Here is a 27,292-nt window from a genome sequence, read left to right as displayed (position 1 = left end):
AGCGGACCAGCTGGTGGCAAGGTGGAATGTTTGGAGCGCTGGCAGGACTCACATGCAGCAACGTATCAACTCACAGAATGGTAAAGGCTTGGCCAGAAGAATCTACACCGCACGCGATCGTACGTGCGCGTGACCCCGAGATATCCCGTGGTTGGGGCGTCGTGAAGTTGTTCAAGTACAGCAGAACGGAGTGTCGCAGGTACTACGAGTAGTAGCTCTGGTCTCTCGGCGCTGGTGTTGCGTCCGTAAAGAATGCCATCGCGTAGAACGAACAAGTGTAGTGACGGGTCTACATGCGGCAAACATAGACTCTGCATGATAGACCGCAAGTAGACACCGCTGAGCTGTTCCTTGCGTATGTCGGTGAAAGCCGACATGGCGAAGACACAAGGGTCAGAATCATGTGCTGAAAGGTCAGGTGGGTCCACGGGGTGACGGGATAGACAGTCGGCATCCTGGTGCATTAGGCCAGATTTGTATGCCACGTCGAAGCTGTATTCTTGTAGTTTCAAGGCCCAACGGCCAAGTCGTCCAGTTGGATCTTTAAGGGACGACAGCCAGCCCAAGGCATGGTGAACTGTAATTACCGAAAAGGTGCGGCCAAACAAGTATGGACGAAATTTTCCAACTGCCCAGACTAGTGCGAGGCATTCACGCTCTGTAATGGGAAACTTGCTCTCCGAAGGAGGAAGGAGGGGACTGGCATAAGCAATGACGCGATCCTGTCCTCGTTGCCGCTGGGTGATAACAGCACCAATTTCATGTCCGCTGGCATCAGTACGAACTTCAGTATGGGCTGACGGGTCAAAATGGGCCAAGATGGGTGGGGAAGTAAGTAATGTTGTAATGGTGCTAAAGGCAGCTGCTTGGTCAGTACCCCAATAAAAAGGCATGTCCTTCTTCAATAGCTCTGTAAGTGGTCGGGCAATGTCAGCAAAATTCTTCACAAAACGTCGAAAGTAAGAACAAAGCTCGATAAAACTCCGTACAACTTTTGCGGAACGTGGTATGGGAAAATCTTTGACAACTCGAATTTTGTCAGGATCAGGTTGCACGCCTTGAGCACTGACAAGGTGTCCCAGCACAGTGATTTCCCGAAGGCCAAAGCGACATTTGGAAGAGTTGAGCTGAAAAAATTACCGGAGCCCTCCACTACGGCGTCTCTCATAATCATATGGTGGTTTTGGGACGTTAAACCCCACAAATCAATCAATCAATCAAGAGTTGAGCTGAAGTGCTGCTGTCCGGAAAACCTCAAGAACAGCTGTTAGGCGGCTAAGGTGGCTTTCGAATGTAGGTGAAAATGCGATGACGTCATCGAGATAGCACAGGCACGTGGTCCATTTGTATCCACGCAGGAGAGAGTCCATCATCCTTTCAAATGTAGCAGGCGTATTACACAATCCGAATGGCATAACCTTGAACTGGAAAAGTTCATCCGGTGTGATGAATGCGGTTTTCTTACGGTCTCGATGATCGACAGAAATCTGCCGGTATCCTGATCGCAAGTCGATAGATGAAAAGTAGGCAGACCCATGTAGGCAGTAGAGAGCATCATCAATTCGTGGCAGTAGATACACGTCCTTACGTGTTACTTTGTTTAAGTGACAGTAGTCTACGCAGAAGCGCCAGCTGCCATCCTTCTTCTTGACTAGCACGATCGGCGATGCCCATGGACTGCAGCAAGGTTCGATGACGTCTTTTGTGAGCATTTCTTCAATTTCGTGCTGGATAACTTGTCGCTCAGCATTAGACACGCGATAAGGACGTCGTCCGATGGGGGCTGGCGTCTCCAGTGTTAATCCTATGAGTTACAAAGGATGTCTGACCCAAAGGACGGTCATCAAAATCAAAGATGTCACGGTAGGATTTCAGCAGGTGCCGGATGTCAGCTGTCTGTGCTGGAAGGAGGTCCGGAGCGATCATCTTGTCGATGGTGGCATCCGCTGCGCTCTTCGAAGATGAGAATGGAGCAGAGGACGAAGAAGATTCGGCAACGAATGCTGAAATGGCAGCATCTATAGAAGAAACTTTTGCCAAAGTCATACCATCTGAGATAACTTGAGCGCACCAGCTGAAGTTTAGGATCGGAAAAGATGCTGTATTTCCCATGACTGTCAAAAGGGTGTCAGGCACGGCAACATTTTTGGCCAGCAGAACGTCAGCAATAGGTGTCAACATGTAGTCATCATCGGGAACAGGAGGGACAGATCTCAGGTTCACGTAAGTAACTGCTTGAGGTACTAGGCGAACGTGATCTGCAGAACACAGATGGGGTTGAGCTGGTGTTGGGTCGTCATGGTAACACGGTAAATCAAGTTGAAGCATGCCGGTTCCACAATCAATAAGGGCAGAGTGGGCGGATAAAAAGTCCATGCCAAGGATAAGTTCATGGGAACATTTCTCGAGCACAGCAAATAGCACTGTCGTGGAGCGATTAGCCGCACTTGTACGCGCGGAGCACATTCCAAGCATGGGAAACGTGCCGCCGTCGGCGACCTGGATGAGTGGCACTGTGGGTGGCATTAAAACTTTCCTTAGGCAGCAACGAAGTTCTGAATTCATCACTGATATGTGAGCCCCTGTGTCCACAAGTGCAACGACGGGTGTGTCATCTACTTCAACGTCAATAAGGTTGCGTCGAGTCGGTAGCATGGTCAGAGGATTTGGCGGGCAAGTGGTCGATGCAGCATGATCTCCGGGAGCTGCATCATCTAGTTTCCCCGCGGCAGGTAGTCAGTCGGCGACGTTGGTCGGCAAAATTGGGGCAAGCGAGATGACGGGCGACGGGAGAGCGGTGAGCGGGACTGGTGAGCATGCGGAGGTGGAGAGTGACGATGATATGGCAGCATAGAAGGAACGTCTTCACTGGTGGCCTGAGGTGACTCCCGGTAAGTTTGAAAGCGTCCATAATCCCTCTCTGGCCGATGGGTGTATCCATAGGATGCCTGAAGCCAATACCACCGAGTGTTACAATGGCGGGCCATGTGGCCGATACGGTGGCAGTTGAAACAAATGGGGCGATCGTCAGCAGTCCTCCACTCGGCTGGATTGCGAGGGCGCGCCGGAAGATTTTGGCTTTGGGCATACGAAACAGGGGGTCGGCGACTGTCGATCGGCTGAAAGGGAGCTGTAGTGCACTCGGAGGCCAGTCCAGCATTGGAAAGCTCTTGTCTCACCATGGCATGTACCAGTGGCACCATCTGAAGGCTAGAGTCACAGGCGTGGGAGCACGTGGACACAGGAGACAGAGCTTCAAGTTCACGTCTGATGATCTTGGTCACGTGCTCTGCAGTTAACGCACGACTGGGTTGCTGCTGTGTTTGGTAGTCGAGTGAAATTATGGGCGATATGTCGACTTTTTGCGGCCTCAAAACGCTGGCACTCCTTGATGATGGCATCGACCGTGTTGCAGTCCTTGAATATGAATATGAGAAGGTTGAATGCATCATCTGCAATGCCTTTTAGTATGTGGGCTACTTTTTCAGTTTCTTCCATATTGTTGTCTGCTTTTCGGCAAAGGGAAAGCACGTCCTGTATGTAAGTCACGTAGGTCTCTGATGACGTTTGCGCACGAGATGCCAACTCCTTCTTGGCCGCTGCCTTTCTACCTACAGACTTGCCGAAAAGAGCGCGCATCTTTTCTTTGCACGCATCCCAGCTTCCAATTTTATCTTCATGGTTCTCGAACCACACTTTTCCTGTTCCTTTCAAGTAGAACAGGATATTGGCTAACATAAGAGTTTCATCCCAGCGGTAATTCTTACTTGTAGGTTCGTACAACGGCAACCATTCTTCGATGTCGACATCATCCGTGCCACAGAACGTGCCAGGATCTTTTAGCTGCGAAAGGACAACAGTTGTTGTTGTAGTCGCCTCGGCAAGAGTGGGTCCCTGGTTTGCCATGGTGGAAAAATCCAAGCGTCGGCCACTGCGGAGCTCTGTTATATCGTGTTGTACCCCGCACCACCACCAAATGTCACGGGAGTGAGAGAATGAATGAAATAAAAATATTTACAAAATATGCAGGGAGAGTCAGAGGCAGCTAGCTAAGATGGAGGCCCAACAGCCAGAACAACACAAGCATGGTCACTTTCATCGTCTTCGTCGTCTATGATGCTCTTTCGTTGCCGATGTCGTGTAACAATATTGCAGACTTTTAGTGTATCATGTGAGAAGACAGCTCATCAATAAGATAATTGTTGTTCACCCAGCCAAAGCATTCAGCTACAGCATACAATCCTCATTTGCCTCTGCAGCTCCCTGCAGAGGCCAGGCTTTCCAACGGCAACTGCGCTGCGTCTCCTGGAGGTACTGGGCTCAATCGAGGCATACCACCGCTCCTTCCGGGGCTGCCTGTCGGAGGAGGAGCGAGCTGCCCAGCTGCGTTCATGGTTGCAGCTTCTGTGGTTCCATCTGGCACGCCGGTGCAACCTGTTTGAGCACCTGTGCAAACTCCTGGAACCACGGATACCAGATCCAGGCCCAAAGGAAGAAGGCATGCCTCAGGTGAGTTTGTGAGAAGGCTAGGAATCTTATTGGTAGGAAAGCTGGGCTCACATGGCTCTCGTTGTTAGAGGTATAGCGCATCCAGGACGGGACAGAGAAGAAGATACAGAACACATACACAGCGCTTACTTTATTGTTAAAAGTAAGGGCCGTGTATGTGTTCTTTGTCTTCTTCTCTGTCCCGTCCTGGATGCGCTATACCTCGAACAACATGAATAACCAACAAGCCCCCCGTGCAACCTTAGTCGATCACATGGCTCATCTAGTGGTTGAGTCACATTATGGCAATGCTGCATACTAACTGCTGGTTCCCAGAGAAGGCAAGCAGGTGAGGGGGAGACAGAAAATTAGGGGGGGTACATTAGATTAGGAAGTTTGCGGGTGTAAAGTGGCAGCAGCTAACACAGGGCCGAGTTGACCGGCGGAACATGGGAGAGGCCTTTGTCCTGCAGTGAGCGTAGTCAGGCTGATGATGATTAGTTGCACTTTACCAGCCAGCAAATTACAACGTGCACTGCTCAGTCGTGCGTGGAGGCATTCTATACAAACTTGTGGTCCGTCGCCATTATGGGAGAGTGATGACAGTGTGTCTGACTCTTCTGACGGGAGGCCGTTTTGAACGCATTTTCGGTTTAGTTTTCATGCGCACGCAATTTTCGGACTTCATTTATTGGTAGAAAGATGCGCGTCAGGTTAGATTTTTTCTTAGAGTAAAGATTCGACCGCATCTCCTCCAATTATGACTGCTGCCAGTAATGGCCACTGGCCACAATAATTCAATCTACCTTCCTTGCAGAGGCACAAGGTCGTGCCGTGGGCTTACTTGGTTGGTTTGTACCCATTTTTTGGGTAAGGCAGAGTGTCACTGTCTATAATTTTAATCTTTTGATTATATGACACCCGGATTATACAACGGTCTTGCGCGGTCCTCTGAAAGTCATATAATTGTAGTTTCACTGCACGTCATGAGTTCTGGTGGAGTCAACAGAGGCATGTATAATATTTGACAATGCTGGTAATCACTCCTGATGATGGAGAACTTGAACAGGGACCTGCGAACATAATGTTGCACTGACTTGCCTGCTTACTGACTCTTTGTAAAGCATTGGCAGTGAGATAATTATCAACTCACCAGAATTCTCCTTGTTTTCCTGTTTTTTGCTCAATAAGAACAGTGATGCGACTAAGAAAACAAAAAAGTGCAGTATAACCTCGTTACAGTGAACGTGCTTACAACAGATATTCGGATATTACATGCTAGAGCTGTGGGAATAGCAAAATTTTGGGTGCAAAGCGAATTAAAACAATGCAGTACGAGTGTAAATCGAATCCAATATCTCATGAACATGTATGTCTAGAATATTTTTTGCATACTTTGAAGCAAGATCGCAGAAAAGGAATTCCCAAGCATATTCCTGTGAGTTAGAAACATAAAAGTGTTTCTTTTGGCCCTGTTGGAGAAGTGTTGGCGGGGTGGTGTATCATAGATCTCTTACCAAGAACGGGACATTGCAGAGGCTAAATTGTATTTATGTACATGATTTGGGGCAACCAACGTGTTGCCCCAAACCTAAGTGTTTGGGGCAACCAAAGTTTGCCACACTTTACACGTGAAAGGCAAAGATCTATTTCATCAGCCTCTCTTCGTCTTTTGACTTCTCTGAAAGCCCAACTGATGTGGTGTCCAAGGGTGTGCCCCCTTTGCGTCTGAGTCCCAGATTTGCCTTGTAGATGTCAATATATAGTAGTACATCTGAAAATTTGGGTGCTGAAAATCTCTGGCGTCCGATTTTTTGGGCTTACTGCCAAAATTTGTGGTCCAAAACAGCATCAATTGAGCCTCCACCTCTATCAAATTTATCATCTCCATATTGGCACCAGCATTTGGTCAAGGCAATAAATTTAAGATCGTAGCAGAGCTTGAAACACAGCTTTGCCGCAGTACAAGTGTGTAATGGGGTGAAGCATATTAAAAGTCTGAAGGGGACATTGTAGACATTGACTGAATACGACTTTGGGAAGTTCTTATAGTAAAATTACAGTAGTGAAAACGGTAGCCTCTCTAGTATCAACTTCAAAGCAGCGATTGAGCGTCTATCCCTTTAACCCTTTGCGGTCCATTGTCGGGCCCCGCCCGACAACACAACACAGCCGCAGCGGTCCGCTGTCGGGCACTGCCCGACACGCTTTCTCCTGATTGAATTGCGCGCACATTTTTTTTACTGCGCATATTGCGCCACCTCTTATAAAAGGCAAGAACTGCCTTGATTTCAGCTTTGTTTTTTTCACCAGATGGCGCAGTTTACGCGGTTGAACTCTTCGATTGTTCGAGTGGCACGCAGCTCAGATTCGGCGCCACTTGCAGCGAAATGGCCGCCTTTTCACCGAGTGCCTTCTACGGCGGTAATTCTGAAGCTTTTAGTGAAAGCGAAGACGATTTTAGTGATGAAGACAACTATGTGGCTCCATCGAATATCGAAGAAAGTGATTCTACAGAAGCCAGCGAGGAAAAAAACGAGGACGGTAGGGACGGTGGAAACAACCAGAACAACACAGGACCACGTGAAACCGACTGGACAGCCTACTTGGATAATTTACCAGATTTTGACCCTCTTCCCTTTACTGTCCCGAACCCGGGATCTCAAGTAAGCTCTTCCAATGTAAAGTGCGAGTTGGACTACTTTCAGTTGTTCTGCGCGAATAGTGCGCGAAACAAACCGCTACGCCCGTGATAAAATCTCGAGTGCCGGTGTTCTTCAGCAGTACTCGATTTGGAATGACTGAGAAGATGTGCGCGTGGAAGAATTCAAAGCCTTCCTAGGGGTTATAGTGAACATGGCCTTGAAACCCAAACCGGAGCTGAAGGAATACTTTAGCAACGACCTCCTCAAGAAGGTGCCTTTTTTCCCACACGTTTTCAAACGAAAAAGGTTTCTTCAAATATTTTGGATGCTGCACGTTGAACCAAGCCCACTTATCTCTTCAGGTCCACCGACTCGAGGAAGCAAGATGAGGGATGTTGTGACCTACATAGATGCTAAATGCAGAAAGCATTTCAACGCCGGCCCCAAAATTTGCGTAGATGAAAGTACTGTCGGCTTCAAAGGCCGAGTCTCATCCAAGTATTACAATCCCCAGAAGCCAACAAAATGGGGCATGTGCGTTTATGCGCTGGCTGACTGCCAAACAGGCTACATTTCGTCCTTTGAACCATACTACGGCAGCACAACAACTGATAGCCTCTGCCATCCCGAGGTTCCCTTCACATGCAGGATTGTGCTCCACCTGCTGGAAAAAGTGGAGCAAGCTACACCGGGCATTGGCTATCATCTGTATACGGACAAATTTTATACGTCTCCAATGCTTGCAGAAGAGTTGCTTTCGCACAGTATTTTGCTAACTGGGACTGTGATGACAAATCGAAAACAAATGCCGCAGCAGCTCAAAAAAAAGATGAAAAAAGGTGAAGTGACGGCTTATCGCAGAGGAAAGTCGTACATGGCACTTGCCTGGCGGGATAAGCGTCAAGTGACAATGCTAAGCTCAGCCCACAATGCGTCTACGAAAGAAGTGCCAAGGAAGATAGCTGGAGGAAAAACACTGACACTGAAGAAGCCTGTGGTGATATGCGGCTACACTGAAAACATGGGTGCAGTGGACAGGGCCGATCATTACTGTGCAAGTTATGCATTTTCCCGGAAGTCAATGAAATGGTGGAGAAAGCTTTTTTTTTTTTGGCTTCTGGAAGTTTCGATAGTGAACAGCTTCATTTTGATGAGACTGCAGCTCCTGAAGCAGGGAGAGAAAGAGCAGCGACACCTCCAGTACCGGAGGAACCTGATAGAGCAGCTGGTTGGTGACGTAAGGGCTCGCGCTGGGAAGCGGGGCCCATCTGCAAGATTGGATTGCAAACAAAGGCTGGATGGAAAGCCCCATTTCATCTACAAGCTCCCTGGCCAAAGCAGCAAGGACTGCGCTGCTTGCAGTGACCGGAAAACAAAAGGGGGCAGGAGGGAAACAGTGCTCTTCTGCAAAACCTGCGGAAATAATCCTGGACTGCACCCAGGAGAGTACTTTGAACGCTTCCACACACTGCCCAAGTATCGCTAAATAACTTGGGGACAAAGAGGAACTGACGAAATAAACAACCGCCAAGTTAATTTCCCACAGTTGTCGTTTCCTTTCGTGGTGCCTCAAACTAGTGAAATAGTTTCGGACCGGAATGACTGGAAAGTGGGTAAAAGTTTGGGATCGCAAAGGGTTAATCCATTGTAATAGTCCACCCCTCACATGAAACCCCTTCATTGGGGCCTTTGAATTATTGTAAATAAATAAATAGCAAACACAGTTGGAAAAATATTTGAAATTTCAAATTAAGTACACCAATGTGGGTTGTCAAATCGCGTCAACGATATTCCACTTTAAGTACGGAGCTCTGGGTTCAACTCATGTTCTTGCGTGTTGTGTGTTTGCAGGTGGTTACGCCACAGGCTCAGGCCATGGTTGACCTGCTCCTTCTCCCTCTTGTCAAACCAGTGGCTGATGGCCCCGAATGCAAAGACTATCAACGCGAGATCATCACCTGTCTCTTAAGAGGTGTTCTCGGTGACTGCCCTCAGGTATTGTATTTATGGGTCATTTTGGGTAGTTTCCTCGCGTGCCGGCCGATATTTGGGATTTACCCGGAAGACTCCGCAATTTCGAGGAATTCATCCACTTTCCAGAAATATGTCAAACGTGGCACTGGTTCGTTACGTGTTCCAGTGATAAAAGTTTGACACTCGCTGGCATAATCATCATCAGTGACTGGTCTATAGGTCCACATTTGGAGTGTGGTGTCAGTTGTAGCAGCTGCTAGGTTCTCATATGCTAATGGGCAGTGGTGGCTTATGTAACACGCTGAGAGTTTATGTAACACGCGGCAGCTGCCGAGAGAGAGAGATTGTGTGTGGGGGGGGGGGTGAAGAGTAAGTGGCGCTATTTTCTGCACTGTGGCCTCCGTGCCAGTTTCTCTGTTTTTCTCTCCGCTCCCTGTCAACGCCGCCTCGTAACTCGGCAGCCGCCCTATTGAGTAACTAGCCAAGCAGCCGGTGCGGTGGCGCGTAGTTGGAATTATCCGCGGCGGAACCTACTCGCGTTCGAATTAACAGGCTTCTTTATTTATAGGCTTGTATGGAGCTTGGCCAGACCATAACTTACAGTTCGAGTTATCCATAAATTCGAATTATTGAAGTTCGAATTAACGGGCTTTCACTGTGCTCTTTGTGCATTTTATCTAGGATGCGTTCAGAGCTCTTTGTTGTCTTGAAAGCTGAGATGCATGGGCTTTTGTGCATTGCTTTCTCTGCTGAATTCACACCAGCTCCCCTTAATTCATTAGGGGTGGCATACTCTTCGAGTATGTTACACACTCACAGATTCAAATGTGACATCATGCTTTTTTAACGTAACAATTGGTACACGCTGTGACTAGATATTGCCGTGTCACGTCGCTATGAATTTGGCTGCTGAAACTGATGTGTACTCTGATGCAAGTCCTCGAGTCAAAATTACATCAGTATGACACAAACTAAAAGCACGGGAAATGAAAGTAAACCTTAAATTTTCAAACTGCATTCATGAGTACTGTACAACTACGACTTGAGCCTCTTTTGACTAGGCTGAGTGTCTTGTGCTCTGACGTCAGGTTGTGCGAGTCGTGTTGCCAGAGCTGGCGACTCGGTGGCCCTACCCCGGTGAGCCCCTGCTTCAAGCTGTGCTCAGCCTGGAGCCTTCGCCATGGCTGTTCCAAGCCCTTCTGCGGCTCTCGTCACCCGCAGAGCCGTTGTTCATTGCTGCCGCTGCACACCTTTCACCCTGCCTCACTCACAAGACGGTGAGCATCCTTTGTGGCATCTTGCAGTGGAGGTGTTGTGGGTCTATGAACACTAGTATTAGTAGTAGTAGTAGTAGTAGTAGTAGTAGTAGTAGTAGTAGTAGTAGTAGTAGTAGTAGTAGTAGTAGGAGCAGCAGCGGCCGCGGCGGTAGAAGTAGTAGTAGTAGTGGCAGTAGTAGTAGCAGTAGTAGTGGTCCCAAGTTTGCCTAAGTATAGAGAACTGATGGAAGTGTTTTACATTGCCAAAGAAAGGTGCCTTTGCATTAGTGACACTCTTGTAGGACTGTATAAATGCAATAAAAAGTTTATTGAGCATGTGTTACCTGTGTGTCATTGACGTGAACATGTTCTCTGTGCATGCGCTGACAAAGGTACATATGTAATTTACATGTATTTCTGCAAGTGCACTCAAACCTCGTAATAACGTAATGGGATATAACGAAATAATGCATATACCGAAGTAAATTAAATTCTCCTTGAAAGCTTCATTGAGAACCATGCATTTTAAACCTTGTTGTAACAAAGTAAAATTGACTGTCAAATGGACGTTGCGGGCGTAGCGGTAGCGTTCGTCGCTCAACAGGAGCCCTCAAAGGTAAGCGTTGGACGTCAGTATTGGGCTGATGGCTATTTAACAGAATTGTCCGCAGTTTCCTTCTTAAGATATAAAGTTTACCATCAATCCCAGTTTTAGGTACACAACCGGCCCAACGCGTCTTGGTGGCTTTCAGCAGCCATCACTAGTAGCGAACACAAAACTCGTAGACTCCGAAGGGCCTACCAGCGGCCCTGTTGCCGTTCTTTAGTGCATTATCAATCACTTGCAACTTGAAAGCAGCCGTACAGCTTCAGCATCGCCTCATAACTTGACAAAGTTACCAATGCAACATACAAAATATGCTGCAACGCACACTGGCCACTTCGGCTTGGCTTGAGTTGGATTGAATCTCTGTGCAATAGTACGCTTCATGCTTAAGAGATGGCGCCAGATGACGTGCGCTATCATAATCAATGGCTGGAAAGTGCAGACGACATTATTGCAGTAGTTTTCATGGGTGCGATAATTACTTGAGGAAAAAATAAATCGTATTTTTGTTGGGTGTGGGGGGTGCGAGAATTGTGCGAGTGCGAGGATTATGCGAGTGAATACGGTAGCTGATCTGAGCTAGCAAAACAAAGGAACGTTTATTCTCAAAATTCCAAAAAATGTCCACTGCTTCCTATCCTTTCGCAGCAGTGTCACGACGTCATTCTTACCCATGCATAGCGAGGCCATGGTGAAAAGCACGCTGAAACAACGCCTAAAACGGCCTTCGTGAACAAACCAAACGGTTGCATTTCAACACATTAACACCGGCAGCTGTCCGCCGTCACAAGTATCCGACAACGCCGAGATGGAGGCAGGGTATCGTGGAGCGGCGACTTTGGCATTGTTTTATGCCATTCTTATCATCCATCGCTCGCGGCTAGCTGATTTTGGTGATAATGCGGAGAAACAGCCACTTTTATTAGTTACCGCACTGGCCAAGCGGGAACATAATGATAAGCATCGGAATCGGAAAAGGCATTGTTCTGCAGTTGCACCCAGTAACCTCCATAGCTGCGTGAAGGAAACCATTAACTATAGTGAATATGATCTAGTGGCGCGAACGGGAGGCCCTGGCTGCTGTCTCGGCGGTCCAAAACGGCACAGACGTCCGCTAGAATTTCTCGTGGCGCCACTGCGCCTTTTCATGTCATGGGCATGAGGCGAGCGCGCGCCGGCGGCGTCTTCTCTGGATAGTGCGGGCAGCTCGGGAGTCAATCAGTGCGTGTGCGTGAGTATGTCGTCTTGAGCCACAGCCACTTGAAGAAACTCAAAGCCTGGAAGCTCTACCTCGTATGTCAACGGGCTGACAAAGCTGGTTGCGTTGTGTGCTGTGGTGGCACACAACACAACCGACGCCAGCATTCGGCGACGCGTTCGCATCGATGTTGCAGTGCCTGCAGCATTACTGCACTGTGACGAGAAACAACGAATGTTGCATCGTTCTGTGTGTGCCGTCGCGCTCTCGGTAGTTGTGATGTGTGCTTTGTGGTTGTGCTCGTGTTCGTAGGTGAGTGACCAGATTGCAAGCAGCTGTGGTTCCAAGGAAGTGTTGTGTCCACATTTCTGTGGAAATTGTGAATCTGTGCTGCGAGTGTATGTATTTGTATTTCCGACTGACTAAGATGAGCAGAAGGCGTAGATACAGGCTATCCTAAGAGATAGGGTGAGCCCAACACATGAAAAAGTAAATATGCTGCTTTTTTTTCATTTCTTGTATTGTACTACACCTAGTACCGTGTTATTCCATGTAACTTTTATCCCATGCGCACGTTTTGAAGTACGCATTAAGGCCAATACCATAAACGAGAAGCATAATGCTGTTACTTTTTTGCCATTCGCAGATGTCGGTAATAATTTTTAGCCCGAGTGGGCCAGCAACGGCCAGCAGGAAATCCTAGCTTTTTATTCCTCTGCCTCGCCTGCGTGCTTTTCAACAAGTGTTCTTGCTTTACGCGTACTGCGCTCTTGTGGGCCATGGGCCACATAAAAGAGTGAAGTGATTGAGCGTCTCTTGCAGGACGGATTATTGCATTTCCAGTTATAACAAGCTACTATACTGCATGTGCACGTGTGCCGGTGCAATCTGCTGCGTTCTCTCGCCAGTACTTGGTGGAGTCTGTAGTTTGTGAGATATCCTGCACCAACAAACATGTAGCTTGCAACATGTTGAAGCGGAGAACGAATTCTCATTGCTTTGCTCTGGGTTGCCCAATCCATAACCGGGGTGCTCCGAAGGCGTCGCTGTTTCCAGCTCCCTGTGATGACGATCTCCCCAGAAACTGTGAGCGCAACCTCCGGAGGGCTGACAAGTCTTTGACTGAAACTTCAGCGGTGTGTGAACATCATTTGAAGCCAAGATGTATACTGCGCAAATATGTGCATGTGATAAACGACAGTGAAGTGCGCATTCCCCGAGGAAAGTCGTCAATGATTCCTGATGCCACTTCAATGCTTTTGCCAGGTTGTCCACACAGTAACTAACCTCGTAATTGTACGTTTGCACGAACCAGAAAGCAAATGCGCGTTAGAAGTAACCACATCTGCAGCTCTGCAGGAGTCCGCGACGGCCCGACAACACAGCCGAAGCTGGCATGAAAAGTAGCAGTGGCGCCACCTGGTAGCATCTGCGTGAAAGCTGACGCCAGAGCCCAGGTGGTCGTGCCACTAGATCATATTCTAGTTCACTATACCATTAACTGAATGACTGAGCTTCAGCTTCGGATCGACTCAAAAGCAAGCCAGGGGCAAAAGTAGGGTAGGGCAGTCTCGTTGCCATTGCTATCGAGCAATGGTGGCGCCCATGCTTGCTGAACAGTGGCGGTATAGCGGCCGTTTCTGGTGATGCCAATGCGTGTTTTACACTTCGTTTACGCATTTTCAGGCTCTGAAAATGCGTCAAAATGTTAAAGATTGAGTTTACTGGAAATAAGTATCTGAGCCTGGAATTGCATTCTAAAGTTTCGTTGAAGCGGAACGATTGAGAAAATGTGTTCGTTGTGGCGACAATATTTATGCATTGACTCCTATGGACTGCTGACGGAGAACCATGAATTTTTTGTTGTTATAGAAATCTCTCTCAAGCAGCGTTCGTTGTAGCGGAGTTCGACTGTATACACTAGAGGGAACTCTGGCACTAGTGTCAATGGGAACTGCAACGCACGGTTCTTAAGTGAGCATTGGAATGATGGGTGGTACACGGATTTGTCTAGTCTTCATACTTCTTGCTCCGTGTGTGTTCGTGTGGCTTGGAGGCATTTTAAAGTCTTCACCGGTTGTGCTTCACCACCTTATTATTTTAAGCTTACCATTTTAAATCGGGTCACAAAGCTCAAAAAGGTTCGTTCTTTCCTTCGAAACAAAACTGAAACACAGCAATAAATGAAGTCAACGGTGTGATTTGCCGCCCGCAAGTACGAAGACTAGGCAAATCCCCGTACTACCCATCATTCCCATGGTCGCTGAGGGATAGGAGTGCCAGAGTCTCCTCTAGATAATTTTAGAAAACTCTATGGTAAATTGTACTCCGAGAAGTGTGATGCCATCAGTTTGATGTCAGGTTTGTTAACAGCGGAGAAAATCCAGGTGAAAGTTTCACATTCGATTTTCGTGCTGAAGTCTCCATGTGGGATGTTGCGGATTCTCAAAGTGTACCTTTTGTATATTCATGTCGTTGGTTCAACAAAATCTCTTGAAGCTTGTTCTTTTATGTCTATGGTCACCTAAAAGGACACCAGGCTGCATTTTTACTGATTAGAAACAACACAGAATCAAGTAGATGCTGTTAAAATCTATGACGCCACAATGTTTGGTGCGGGAACATCGAGGTATTGTTGACACCTGCATTTTCTTCTGGTGTGTTTTCTCGATAACCAGGCATCTTTTCACGGAATGCATGGTGATTTTGAAATTGTGAAAGAGCAATTTATCAGTATGAGAGAAATTATTTCTTTTTTTAGTGTCCCTTTAAAATCGAGAGGAAATATCCACATGCCTGAACTATCTCTTAGATCGAAAATGCATATTGTTTCCTTCCTTCTTCAGACAGCATTATGACTGTAGGATTATTTATGGAATTTTGAGTTCACTGGCTGGCAGGTACGGCAGTTGCGATGCTTGTGCTTGCATTTGCTAACCACTGTGCTTCTTAATCTGTGGATCCAGGAGAAGTCCAGCTACGAAGACCTGGACGCCGATGAGCTGAGCCCGGTCGACGAAATCTGGAGCGGGGATGGCTACTCGTCCTCTTCGTCACTTGCCGACGAGGCACTGGAGGACGTACTGCAGCAGCTCAATGCGTCGTCCACAGTGAACACGTTTCTGGAGGCTGCGCTGTCGAGCCGTGAGAACCTCCCGGCGCTGTGCCAGCTGGGCTGGGCCCTGTTGCAGCGGCGTCCTCTGGCCCTGCACCACTTCCGGCTGCTCTACACGCTGGCCTTCCGACCTCAGTTCCTGCGGCAGCTGTGGGAGGCGCTCAAGGATGTTCGAGTTCCGTCACTATTTGTGTAAGTGCTAGGTGTTATAAAAAAAAAATGGGCATATTTGTCATGACCTAACTAACCTGCACAGCATTTATTTTTTTTAAAGGTCAATCAACAGGCTCCTACTTTTATTTTAGACACCCCAAACAAGCTCGGCAATTCGTAGTGTAAACTACAGAGATCCCATTTTCTGAATATTATAAAGCTGCGCACCGTGCAGAGCCTCTATTTCGAAAAACAATTCCAGCGCTCCTTTCCTATGCCGGACCAATGCTCCTTCCACGTGCAGTGATGCCAACTCGGCGATAGGCGACAAAATGCAGCACGCAGCTCGTCGATTGATCTAAACCAGGTCTCAACTAACAGTTCCTGTTCCCACCCACAGCTACAACAGAGCTATTCAATCATAAGAATTGTGAAACTCTCCATAGGCTACATGCATTGAAATCAAGACACTTCACTAACCCACTTTTTGGCAAGACACTTCACTAACCCAGTTTTTGGCAGTGAGCAGATTGTCGTGCCACCTGTTGATCAGCACACCCACTGTTAAACTATTATTTGTGTTTTGTGTTGGGGCTCCCAGATGGAACGAAAGTGTGCTTCCGAAAAATCGAACTCTCGAAAAAATTGGACCAACTTCATGTCCGGGCTTTGGGACGCAGTTTTGCTGCAAATCGTTGTCAGCTGCAAATTGACCGACTGGGCTGCGGAGAAGCATCGGCACCAGGTGAACAGTAAACAACCAGACATCTCGGCAAGCGCAAGCGGAAATGCTTTGCGACTGGTCGAATTCGCCGGTGACGTCAATTACCGACATCTTGTCACGTTGCCAAAGTGGGCGGAGTCACGACGACGGGCTATGCCTTCCCCTCCCTTCAAAGGAGGAGGGTGATGAGGCTGCATGAAAATTTGAAACCAGCTGAAAGCGATGTTCTAGCCCCTGTAACTTCTTTATGGGGGGACTTGACAATGAAAATTATCTTTGTTATTTATGAAGCTTAAGGGATGAACTTTGGCATGCGGATGTCATTTGTTGTGCTGATATCATAACTGAAATCGGTATTGAGCTATCTAATATAACTTGTGAGTTACAACTTTTGATAGACTCTCATTGTCACCCCAATATAAATTGGCTAATTAGACACAAGTTCATCAAAATTTTTGAAACGGATATTTACAAGGATACATTTTGTGCCATAATGCTATTGGGGGTGGTACGCCGTCGTTCTTCGGTGATCTGTGTTGCTGTAGCGTAAGATTCCTTGCATGAGCTCCGCAGTGAAGGTCGTTCCGCGGTCCGTGATTAGGACCTCAGGGGCTCCACGTCGCAGCACAATTTGGTTAAGAAAGAACTTTGCAACTTCTTGTGCAGTTCCCCTAGGAAGAGCGGTGGTCTCTGCGTAGCGCGTCATGTAGTCTGTCGCTACGACAATCCATTTGTTCGCGGATCGGGATGTAGGGAACGGGCCCAGAAGGTCCATTCCGATCTGTTGGAAGGGCCTCGTTGGGACGGCGATCGGCTGCAGAAGTCCGGCGGGTCTCGTCGGTGGTGTTTTTCGTCGCTGGCAGTCACGGCAGCTCCGGATGTAGTGGGTGACATCAGATGTAAGGTGGGGCCAGAAGTATTTCGCCTTGATTTTTGTAATCGTGCGAGCTGTTCCGAGATGTCCGGAAGACGGGTCGTCGTGGCACGCTTCCAAAATTTTGTCACGAAGGTCTGCGGGGATGACAAGTAGATAATTCGTTCTCGTTCCGGGGTTGAAATTCTTCTTCACTAGGATGGAGTTTTTGAGGCCGAATGCTGGTAAGTTGCGCTTGAACGCCCTAGGCACGGCGACGTTGCGTCCTTCGAGGTAGTCGAGCATGGCGCGGAGGTCAGGGTCGGCACGCTGCTGGGCGGCTAGGTCGCTCTCTGTCACGACTCCGAAGAACGCGCTGTCTTCATCGGAGTCCTGTGGTGGTGGGTCGACGGGGGCGCGGGACAGGCAGTCGGCGCCGGAGTGTTTCTTGCCGGATTTGTAGAATATTGTAATGTCGAACTCTTGCAGGCGCAAGCTCCATTGCCCAAGACGGCCAGAGGGGTCCTTCAAATTGACGAGCCAACACAGCACATGATTGTCTGTCACAACCTTAAACGGTCTACCATAGACGTATGGGCGAAATTTTGAAATGGCCCATATGATAGCCAGGCACTCCTTCTCGGAGGCAGAGTAGTTTCTCTCCTCCTTCGACAGACCACGGCTTGCATAGGCGATTACCTTTTCGTAACCGCTTTGCTTTTGGACGAGGACGGCACCCAAACCGATATCACTGGCGTCCGTGTGCATTTCCGTTTCGGCGTTTTCGTCGAAATGAGCAAGCACGGGCGGGTTTTGCAGGCGTTGTTGCAGCTCGCAGAATGCCTTTTCTTGGTCGTTTTCCCAGCTGAAAGGGGTGCTTTCTTTCGTCAGGCGCGTGAGTGGCTCTGCAATGCGTGGGAAGTTTGCGACGAAGCGCCGGTAGTATGCGCACAGTCCGAGAAACATTCGCACACCCTTCTTATCTTTCGGCCTCGGGAAGTTCGCAATGGCTGATGTTTTTGCCGGATCGGGTAGGACTCCCGCGACGTTCACGACGTGACCCAAGAACTTGAGTTCCTCGTACGCGAAACGGCACTTCTCAGGCTTCAGCGTTAACTCCGACGTACGAATGGTCTCGAGTACAGATTCCAACCTTGTCAGGCTTCAGCATTAACTCCGACGTACGAATGGCCTCGAGTACAGATTCCAACCTTGTGAGGTGTTCGTCGAAAGTCCGGGCGAATACGACAACGTCGTCGAAGTATACGAGACAAGTGTGCCCCTTCAGGCCTGCTAGCACAGTGTCCATGACTCTCTGAAACGTTGCGGGCGCCATGCACAGCCCAAACGGCATCACCTTGAACTCGTATAGACCGTCCGGGGTTATAAATGCAGTCTTCTCTCGGGTATCTCTCATCCACTTCAATTTGCCAGTAGCCGGTCTTCAGATCCATGGATGAGAAGTACTTGGCGTGGCAGAGGTGGTCGAGGGCGTCGTCGATTCATGGCAGGGGGTACACGTCCTTTTTGGTGATTTTGTTTAGTCTCCGGTAGTCAACGCAGAATCTTAAAGTGCCATCTTTTTTCTTCACGAGTACAACCGGCGCAGCCCACGGACTTTTCGATGGCTGTATTATGTCGTCGCTGAGCATGTCATCTACTTGAGTCCGGATGGCTTCGCGCTCGTGTGAAGAAACGCGGTACGGTGACTGTTTGGTAGGTCGGGCTCCATCTTCGGTTATTATCCGGTGCTTCGCCAAAGGTGTTTGACGTAACTTCGAGTTCGAGGAAAAACACTCGCTGTAGCGACGGAGCAACTCCAGTAATCTGTCCCGATTTTCTTGCGACAGCGCCGGGTTCACGTCGAAAGGATGTGGCAGCCTGGAAGCATCTGCGCGTGTGCGTTCAAAGGTGGCGACCGCGATCACTTGACTCGCTTCTTGCGTTTCTTCGAGGAATGCAATCGCAGCGCCCTTGTGTAGATGCTGGTACTCCTCGGTGAAATTGGTGACCAAAACGTGGGATCTGCGTTGCTTAAACCGCGCAATGCCTCTTGCGACGGACACACCATGGTCTAGAAGCAACCTTTGGTCAGTCTCCACGATAGCGTCGACGTCAGGAGCAGCACCTTCACAATAGACGCCGATCATCAAGCTTGCGCGGGGTGGCAGGGTGACGTGATCGTCGGCGATCCTTACAGCAGCGCGGTGTCCGAGGTTCGGCTGCGGCGTCGTGGAGGGATCGGAAGAAAACGTTATTGACCTGGTCTGCAGATCAATTATTGCGCCATTGTCCGTCAAAAGTCCATTCCGAGAATTACGTCGCGGGAGCAGTTGGGCAAAATGACGAACTCCGAAGGGTACGTAGTGCCGTCTATGGTGACGCGCGATGTGCACATTCCACTTGGGGTCACGAGGTGGCCTCCTGCTGTGCGTATGTGCGGACCGTCCCATCTGGTCGTAACTTTCTTTAGCTTGGACGCGAATGACCCGCTCATGACCGAGTAGTCAGCTCCCGTGTCGATGAGGGCGACTACGTCAAGGCCGTCGATGGACAACTGGACGTCGGATGCCGCTTTTCTCGAATTTCGGGTGCGTCGGGGCGTCGTGTCACGGCTTGCGCGTGTTGATGGTCGGGCACTATGCGTTGTCATCGTCGTCTTCTCAGTGGCAGGCTTCGTCATTTCGGGTACGCGTCGCGCAGCGTAGCTGTTGTCGTTTTCGGGGGTCTCGTCAGGGTGTCGTCGGGTCGTCGGGATGAGGGCATGTCGTGAATCACGGTCTTGCGTCGTTGGAGGGTTTTCATTTTCTCGCCATTGTGCAACTTCACCTCCAGAAGTTGCTGCTTTTAGTTTCCCCCTCGTGGGCTGGGGGACCTTCCACGGGCGAAGTCAGCATTGCTGCGACGGTTGGGGGATTGGTACGGGTAGGGCGACGGCGAACGATTGAAACGGGATGGTCCACGGCTGGTGTTCGACAGGTATTCTTCGATATCAAATGGGCGCTGGCCGGCTCGCGGGCGGGGTGCGTCGACGGAGAACGCACGAGAACCCAGCCTCTTGTACGGGCAGCGGCGGTAGACGTGGTCGGCCTCTCCGCAGTGGTAGCACAGCGGACGATTATCTGGCGTTCGCCACACCTCGGTCTTCCTGGGTGCCTGGTTTCGGGTTACAGGGGGTCGGGCGGGCGACATTGGGCGGCGGTAGGGCGGGGCCTCTTGATAACGGGTTGGGACGGGTCGGGGTCGACGAGCAGCAGCGGAGTAGGTCATCGCTTGTGGTTCGCAAGATGCTTCCGACGGCGTGGAATTCCCCAGTGCTTGCTGAACCTCCTCGCGGACGGCGTCAGTGAGGGAGGCGACTTGGGGCTGCGGCGTTGCTGGGAACAATTTCCTCAGTTCCTCGCGAACGACGGCGCGGATGGTCTCCCGCAAGTCTTCCGTCGCCAATCCAGGGGCGTTTACCGGGTTCACCGAAAGGGTGTTGAGTGGTCTATCGTATTGCCGCGAACGCATATCCAAGGTCCTCTCGATCATCGAAGCCTCGGTGACGAACTCAGCGACGGTCTTAGGGGAGTTGCGGATGAGTCCAGCGAAGAGCTCTTGTTTAACTCCCCGCATCAGAAAGCGCACCTTCTTCTCTTCTGCCATTTCGGGGTCAGCTCTCCGGAACAGCATCTTCATCTCCTCAGCGAACAGTACAACACCTTCGTTAGGGTGTTGCATTCGCGTCTCCAACAAAAGGGCGGCTTGTTCTTTCCGCACAACCGTAGCGAATGTTTTGAGGAATTCACTCTTAAAGACAGTCCAGTCGGTTAGGGAGCCTTCATGGTTCTCAAACCACGTTCGAGCTGCATCCTCCAAATAGAAGAAGACATGACGAAACGTTTCTTCGTCATCCCACCTGTTAAAGATGCGGACGCGCTCCACCTTCTCCAGCCACTCTTCCGGGTCTTCACCAGGAGATCCTCGGAATGATGGGGGCTCACGGGGTTGTTGCAGAACGACGGGAGGGTTGGTAGCGCTGGTCATGGTGCCTGCGTTGATCATCGTGGTTTTTACGTATTCTTTCCTTTTTTTATCCGGGAGCAGTCCAAACTCTGGCTGAAGGCCTCGCTGTCGGCGGCTGACACGAGTTGGGCGTGCTTGTCGTGTTGGGCTTGCTTGTCGGCTTGGCAATGGCTTAGGGTTCATGTACCCCGCACCTCCACCAGATGTCACGCAGCAAAGGACGACACAGTTGTCTATAAGGAAGACAAGTTTATTGGAGCGAACCTGTGCTCCCCTAACAACTGAAATAATACACAGGCGGCGAAGCAGCGGCCGGCAAAACGATGGGCACGCTAGTGAGCGTCGGCGATCGAATGTCGCGGCATCGGCTGTGCGGGAATTTGTATCCCTCGGCGCGAGGGTTTCTCGAATAGTCGAATTGTATCAAGAACGCCGTGATAGCGTTTGTTCGAAATGCTGTTCGTTCGGAACGCTCGAAGCGCTGTTCGGTAGCGTTTGTTCGAAACGCTGTGATAGCGTTTGTTCGAAACGCTGTGAAAACAGTGATAGCACAGGCCGGCGCAGCCAGGCCGAAAAAACAAACACAAATAAACAAACCCAATGCATGGTTCGCGGCAATATATACAAGGATACATTTTGTGCCATAATGCTATTGGCTTATTTTTAATATTTAAGTAAGCACACAAAATTTTTTTTCTGAAATGTCCTGGGCATATTGTCTTACCAACAACTCTTACAAAATGCGAATTGAAAAAAACTGCATGATGTGCACACAAATATGGACAGCTTTACGAAACTTATATAAAGAAGTTGAAGGGGAGCCACAATTATTTCGTTATATCCATTATTTCATTATATCGGTTATAACAGTTTGTGGTGCACACCTATAAGGACGATGGGTTGGGACGGGTCGACGTCAGTGAGGGAGCATGCATAGAAACTGCCTCGCATGCATATAAGCATGCATAGAAACTGCCTCGCGGCCCTATGTATCGTTACGCGACCACGCGTGCCACGGAAAATAAACTAAGTCGAATCTCATTTATTCGAACTTTCGGGTAATTCGAACTCACGCTGAGGTCCCGTCTAAGCTATGTGTATTCCGATGAGCGAAAACGCCCTGTAATTGAACGCACAAGCACTTGCGACGGTTAATCCGAACATACCGCGCTCCAAAATTCTCTCAGCACAATGCCCCATCCCGCGGCGGCACCTCTCAACGCTGCGCGTGAAGAAGGAAAAGAAGAAAAGGAAAGAAAAGACTGTGGCAGATTGTTTGTTTGCTCTCCCTCAAATGCCGATCTGCGACGCGCCTGTTCCACGCTTCTCCATTTTCCCTCTCTGCATGTAGAGCAAGGCCGTGCGCAGAGAGAGAGAAAAAAAAAAAGAAAGTCGTTGCAGAGTCGTCCTTTTTTGGTGCAGAGGGTAACAGTTATGGTAGCAGCGGGGATGCAGTCGTTGCCGTCGTGAAGAAAATCGCTTGGCACCGCGGCGCCGCTTCTCGGTCATGTGACCCGCTGAGCGCTTCCTCAATGCTCTCCGCTGCCTGTGTAAGGAAGACGGCTCTCTTGGCCACGCGGGGCGTGGCTGTAAGGTCGTCGCGGGAGTTTTGAAAGAGCCGCGCCGAACGAGCCTTAAACTCCGCAGAAAATGATATACTTAACCCACTACGGTCCTTTTTTTTATAGACTATTTGATAGACTAATTTAGTTCGTTATATACATTTACTATTCAATTTTACTTTGTTACAATGAGGTTTAAAATGCATGGTTCTCAACGTAGCTTTCAAGGTTAATTTAATTTACTTCGTTATATCCATTATTTTGTTATATCTCGTTTCGTTATAACAAGGTTTGAGTGTAGCTTAATTTATTGGGAAATGGCACAGGGATGACTGACAGCGACTGCTCAAAAAATGAAACCTGAGTAAATGAAGCTCAAAGAAATTGGAGCTAGAAGCTGATAAAACGAAACTCGGAAGGAAGCTGGCTCTATTTTTCATTGGAGAAATGCATCTTTGAGGCTATGTTGAGCTCCAATCTGTCCTCTTTATGGTGATGCCAATGTGGTGGCACTTTGCCAAGGGAAAGCTGTAAATTTGCATTTTGCTACGCCCAATTTTCACATAGCTTTTGACAGCAGCCCACCAGTAAAATGCTTGTTTCTCAACTTCTACTTTTTATTTTGATCTAAAATCGCACTGTGATGTAAAACATGGTCTCAGGATTACAGAAAAAAAATAATTGAAAAACTGAACATTTTGACCAAACTTACAATTCCCATTGCCCTTAATATTGCTCGTATTTACGGAATTCTCGCTGCAGCATGTTTACGAAGTAAAAGTGTACATACCTATTTCTCTTTAAAGCCATTTTTGGGCCTTGGGATTGTTCACTGGCCCTTTAAATTTAAACAAGGTATGTGCAAATGTCATTTTTTTTTTGTTCGTGGGAGGTGGAAACAAACTTGAATAGCAAGATTTAACTTTCGGTAGAATGCCTGTGATAACCTATTTGATTGACTGATTGATATGCGAGGTTTAACATCCCAGAACCACCATATAATTACATTAGACTTCTTAAAACGAAACCTGAAGGGACCGGGAAAATGTGTTTCCTTTAAGAGGAGTTTCGTTTACTGAGAGATTAATGGCGTTACAACATTCAAGTAGAAAACCAAACATATTATTGGTAGTTGTCCCATTTAAGCAGCAATTTCAATTAAGAGAGTTTTGTTTAATGGGAGTCTACTGTATGAGAAACGCTGTAGTGGAGGGCTCCGGAACTTTTGACCACCTGGGGTTCTTTAACGTGCATCCAAATCTGAGCACACGGGACTACAGAATTTTCGTCTTCATAAAAAATGCAGCCACCGCAGCCAGGGAGTCGCAGCGGGACGTACGCCGCCTCAGCGCAAAGCCCTTCTGCTTCATAAATCGGTGCACCCACGATGACGACCTCTTGAATTGTGCCCTCGTGAGCCGGGAGTCGCGCAACATCTCGATAGATTTCACTCAGATGCACTCTGCTGGCATGGGTTGCGACCTTGCAGGCAGCTCCTGGACGAATTCGGCGAGTAGCGTTTCCAGTTCACAGGGCACTGCAGTCGTTCGTTTCCGAAACGAAGTTTTTTTTTTGTTATTGTTGCTGTAGAATGTGATGCGCTGCTTTTGACTCTTTCAGTGTCAGACGCTTTTCTGCGATGCACCGAATTCCCCTTCTTCCACCAGGTTGCAGTGCGCTTCGGCGTACTTGATAACTTCTTTCTTAAAGCCTATCGTAAACTGCCGTCGACTACCAGCGATTTCTGAAGGAAATAAAAGAAGAAAACAGCAGACTGATCGAGATAACAGAAGCAAAATGGCATTGCTAGTACACTGTAGGCCTTTGGCTAGCCTTGCCCTACGGCACAGCTGCTGATGCTCATGATGGCAATGGTTTTTGACTGGCTGCCCATTGTTATGAGACTTCCACATTTTTTTCTGCCAAAGACCGGTATATAACACGAGGGCCGATTTTTTATTGCGTTGTTTTGAAAGAAGTCTACCTATATTCTGGTTTTTACGGTAGTTTCATTTTGACTCAGTTTGTGTAGGCTGTGCACATGCCTTCAGAACTGCATAGACATCGCATCGCTAATGACCGTAGTTTCATTTAAAGTGGATGCGGCACTCAGTAGCTTTGTTTTGATTAAGTGCAGCATTAAGTGCAGCAGATTAAGTACACATGCACTGCATAAAATTCTAACATAGCGGAAGTCGTTGAAGATAAAGAGCCTTCAGTCATGATCCTTATGCTGGCATGAAACCTGTTTGGTATGGCATGATGGGCGAACAGAGCAGAGTGCATTTTTCAGCTTATTTATTTCAGCTAACTGTTGGGGATATTCTTTGCAATCTCGTGAAAGATTTCACTGTACACTGAAACGTCATTGTTACAAAGTTGCATCTTGCACGGAAAAAGTTTGTTATAAGGGTACATTCCTAACGCTGTAGCTACTACGAGACTATTCTTTAGTTTTTTTGTTATAACCAGTATTTTATTGTATCCGGGTTCGCTATATTGATGTTTGAGTGTATTTTGAAAAAGGGGTGGTATGTTACAATGATGACATATTTGAAAGGGGAAAAAAACATGTACTACAAGCACTACAATGCATCAGCTGCTTTCTATCATGTCATTCTTGAGGCTGTCTATTTTCCCATACTTTCATGTCAATATTTTCCAATTTATTACTTTCGCATTATAGTACGTTGTCATTGAGATAACAAAAACGGACATTTCCTGTTCTGTCAGGCCTGGCGGAACGTCGGTTATGCAGCTGCTTTCATCCGGCATCTGCCCACCAGACAACTGGGCTGAGCCCTTTTCGAGCCAGCTGAACCTGTTTTGCAGCCTGCTTGCCCACCTGCTGCTAACACTGCACGACATAGAGTTCTACGAGTCTCGTGAGTCTGTCCTTCTGTAGCACAGTGGACTAATAAAACTCTCTTATATGACTGTTAATGTCTTGGTGAATGATACTCCTGCCAAAAGAAACACATTTTGCTGGTCTCTTCGGGTTTCGTTCAACAGGAGTTTTCTGTAGTTACTTTGAGCGAAGCTGTGCATTTTGTTTGGTTGTGTCCGAGGCAACCATGAACGCGTCGCAAATTGTGGAGTCTTCCAGTGAACGTCACTTGTCGCAGCGATGTGGTCAGTCGCGGCATGGGCCGCTGTCTTGCTTTGAAGTTGTGGAAGAGTCGTTCGATGAGCATGAAATATCAAACGTGCCAGAAACTTTTGAGTGTTGGGTAGCGTGCCAGTTAGCTTGTACTGGTTAGCGTCCCTGCCTTTCCCACCGCTCTCTCTCTCGCCTCTCTCCTAACGAGCCTTGACCTCTGTCTGTGCGTGTAGCTGCGGGCGACCCCATGCCCTTCTCGCTGGACGAACTGGTGTTGCTGATCGCGCAGCTGCGAGAGCTCTGCCTGGGTCTGCTGGAGCTGTGCTTTCCCGACACTCGAACGAGCCTGACGCCCCAGCAGCTGAAGTACCTGAAGACTCTCTGGAGGCCCATGTTCGAGGTGAGGGAAAGCCTATTTCATGGAGGTTGCTGCCTTTAGCTAGCAAATTTCTGCATTGGTCAGTCACACAACCACAGCTGCTGCAGTGACAATGAGTCCTGGGGCTTTCAGTTTCACCTGCTTCTCTTTCAAAAGAAAAGAAAATAAAGCTTGATTGATTGATTTATTGAGCTATGCAGAAAAACCACCCTCCGTTTTTGCAGATGATATGACTAGCTTGTCGCTAAGCGTGTATTCACACTATGAACTTCTCTGCGGACATCTCTTCCGCAGGCGATCATTCTGCCACCCGTCTGGCTGCCAAGCACATCGAGACGGCAAACGAGGCGCGCTGAAGAAGAAAAAAACATGGCGGCACCGTTTGAAGCGAGAGCCGCCTGCTTTCAGCTCTTTGTGCATATTGCGTGGGCTGTTAGTCCCAAACTGTTGATTGTGTTAGCTTTAGGTTTGTGTCCGCAAGCTTTACCAGCAATGTATTCATGACAGTTTAATACAGTTGCCGAGCGCTGCACTCGTTTTTGAGAGCTGTAGGCTTAGCAAATGCCTCTATTTACAGAACATGAGCTAATGATCTGCGATAGTGCGGGGTATCTCAGAGGTTATAATAATGTGTGAGTGCGTGCTTGTTCTTTTTTATCTAGATGGCAGGAGCAGTCTGAAAGCCCAAATCACATTCACGCTAGTAAATGTATTGAAGGTTTTTATGTTTCCGTCTTTGTCACAGAGTTTTTTTTAAGTTGAAGACATAGTTTGAAAGTAAGCCACGTCAGAATTAGATTATGGAGCGCTCTCCTTTCCTGCTAAAAGGCCTTGTTCGCAAAAGGACTACATTGCTAACAAGCATCTGGGTATGCAACACCAACTGTACCATGAGCTTTTGATTAGTGCCACGAAAGAATACAGGAGGCTGCTGGCGGGCTTCCGTCGTTATTGATCTCCCATCCATGAAAGCGAATTTCGTATTACGCACGCTGATCTTTGTTCAGCACTTGAGTGCGATCTATTGCACGTCGGATCTTCATGTCTTGAACACACTTCCCACGACAACATAACGAATGGCAGGCTAAGCCCCATCTGCGTCGGTTGCGTTTCGGTAGCGGACGTTTGCTAAATTGCAGTTTAGTACAAAATCAACGAAACTCTTTGTGGTCGCTCCACTTGACGGCAAGGGATACACATTGTAAATGAAAACGAGGGTGGCACTTGAAT

The 27,292-nt window shown here is 48.4% G+C and overlaps 1 protein-coding gene across 1 annotated transcript in view; it reads left to right on the top strand.

The window, feature by feature from the left end:
• Positions 1-27,292, top strand: part of LOC119181651 (ubiquitin-protein ligase E3C) — an 83,419-nt gene that overhangs the window by 21,091 nt on the left and 35,036 nt on the right. The window contains exons 6-11 of the mRNA XM_075875748.1: positions 4,260-4,509; positions 8,985-9,128; positions 10,196-10,384; positions 15,135-15,475; positions 25,317-25,468; positions 25,917-26,083. Of these exons, the coding sequence (XP_075731863.1) occupies positions 4,260-4,509; positions 8,985-9,128; positions 10,196-10,384; positions 15,135-15,475; positions 25,317-25,468; positions 25,917-26,083 (1,243 nt within the window). The remainder of the gene's footprint in view (positions 1-4,259; positions 4,510-8,984; positions 9,129-10,195; positions 10,385-15,134; positions 15,476-25,316; positions 25,469-25,916; positions 26,084-27,292) is intronic.

This window comes from Rhipicephalus microplus, chromosome 10 (assembly GCF_043290135.1).
Source record: "Rhipicephalus microplus isolate Deutch F79 chromosome 10, USDA_Rmic, whole genome shotgun sequence".
Taxonomy (NCBI): domain Eukaryota; kingdom Metazoa; phylum Arthropoda; class Arachnida; order Ixodida; family Ixodidae; genus Rhipicephalus; species Rhipicephalus microplus.
The sequence above is the reverse complement of the archived record's forward strand: the minus strand, read 5'-3'. Positions and strand labels throughout refer to the sequence as shown.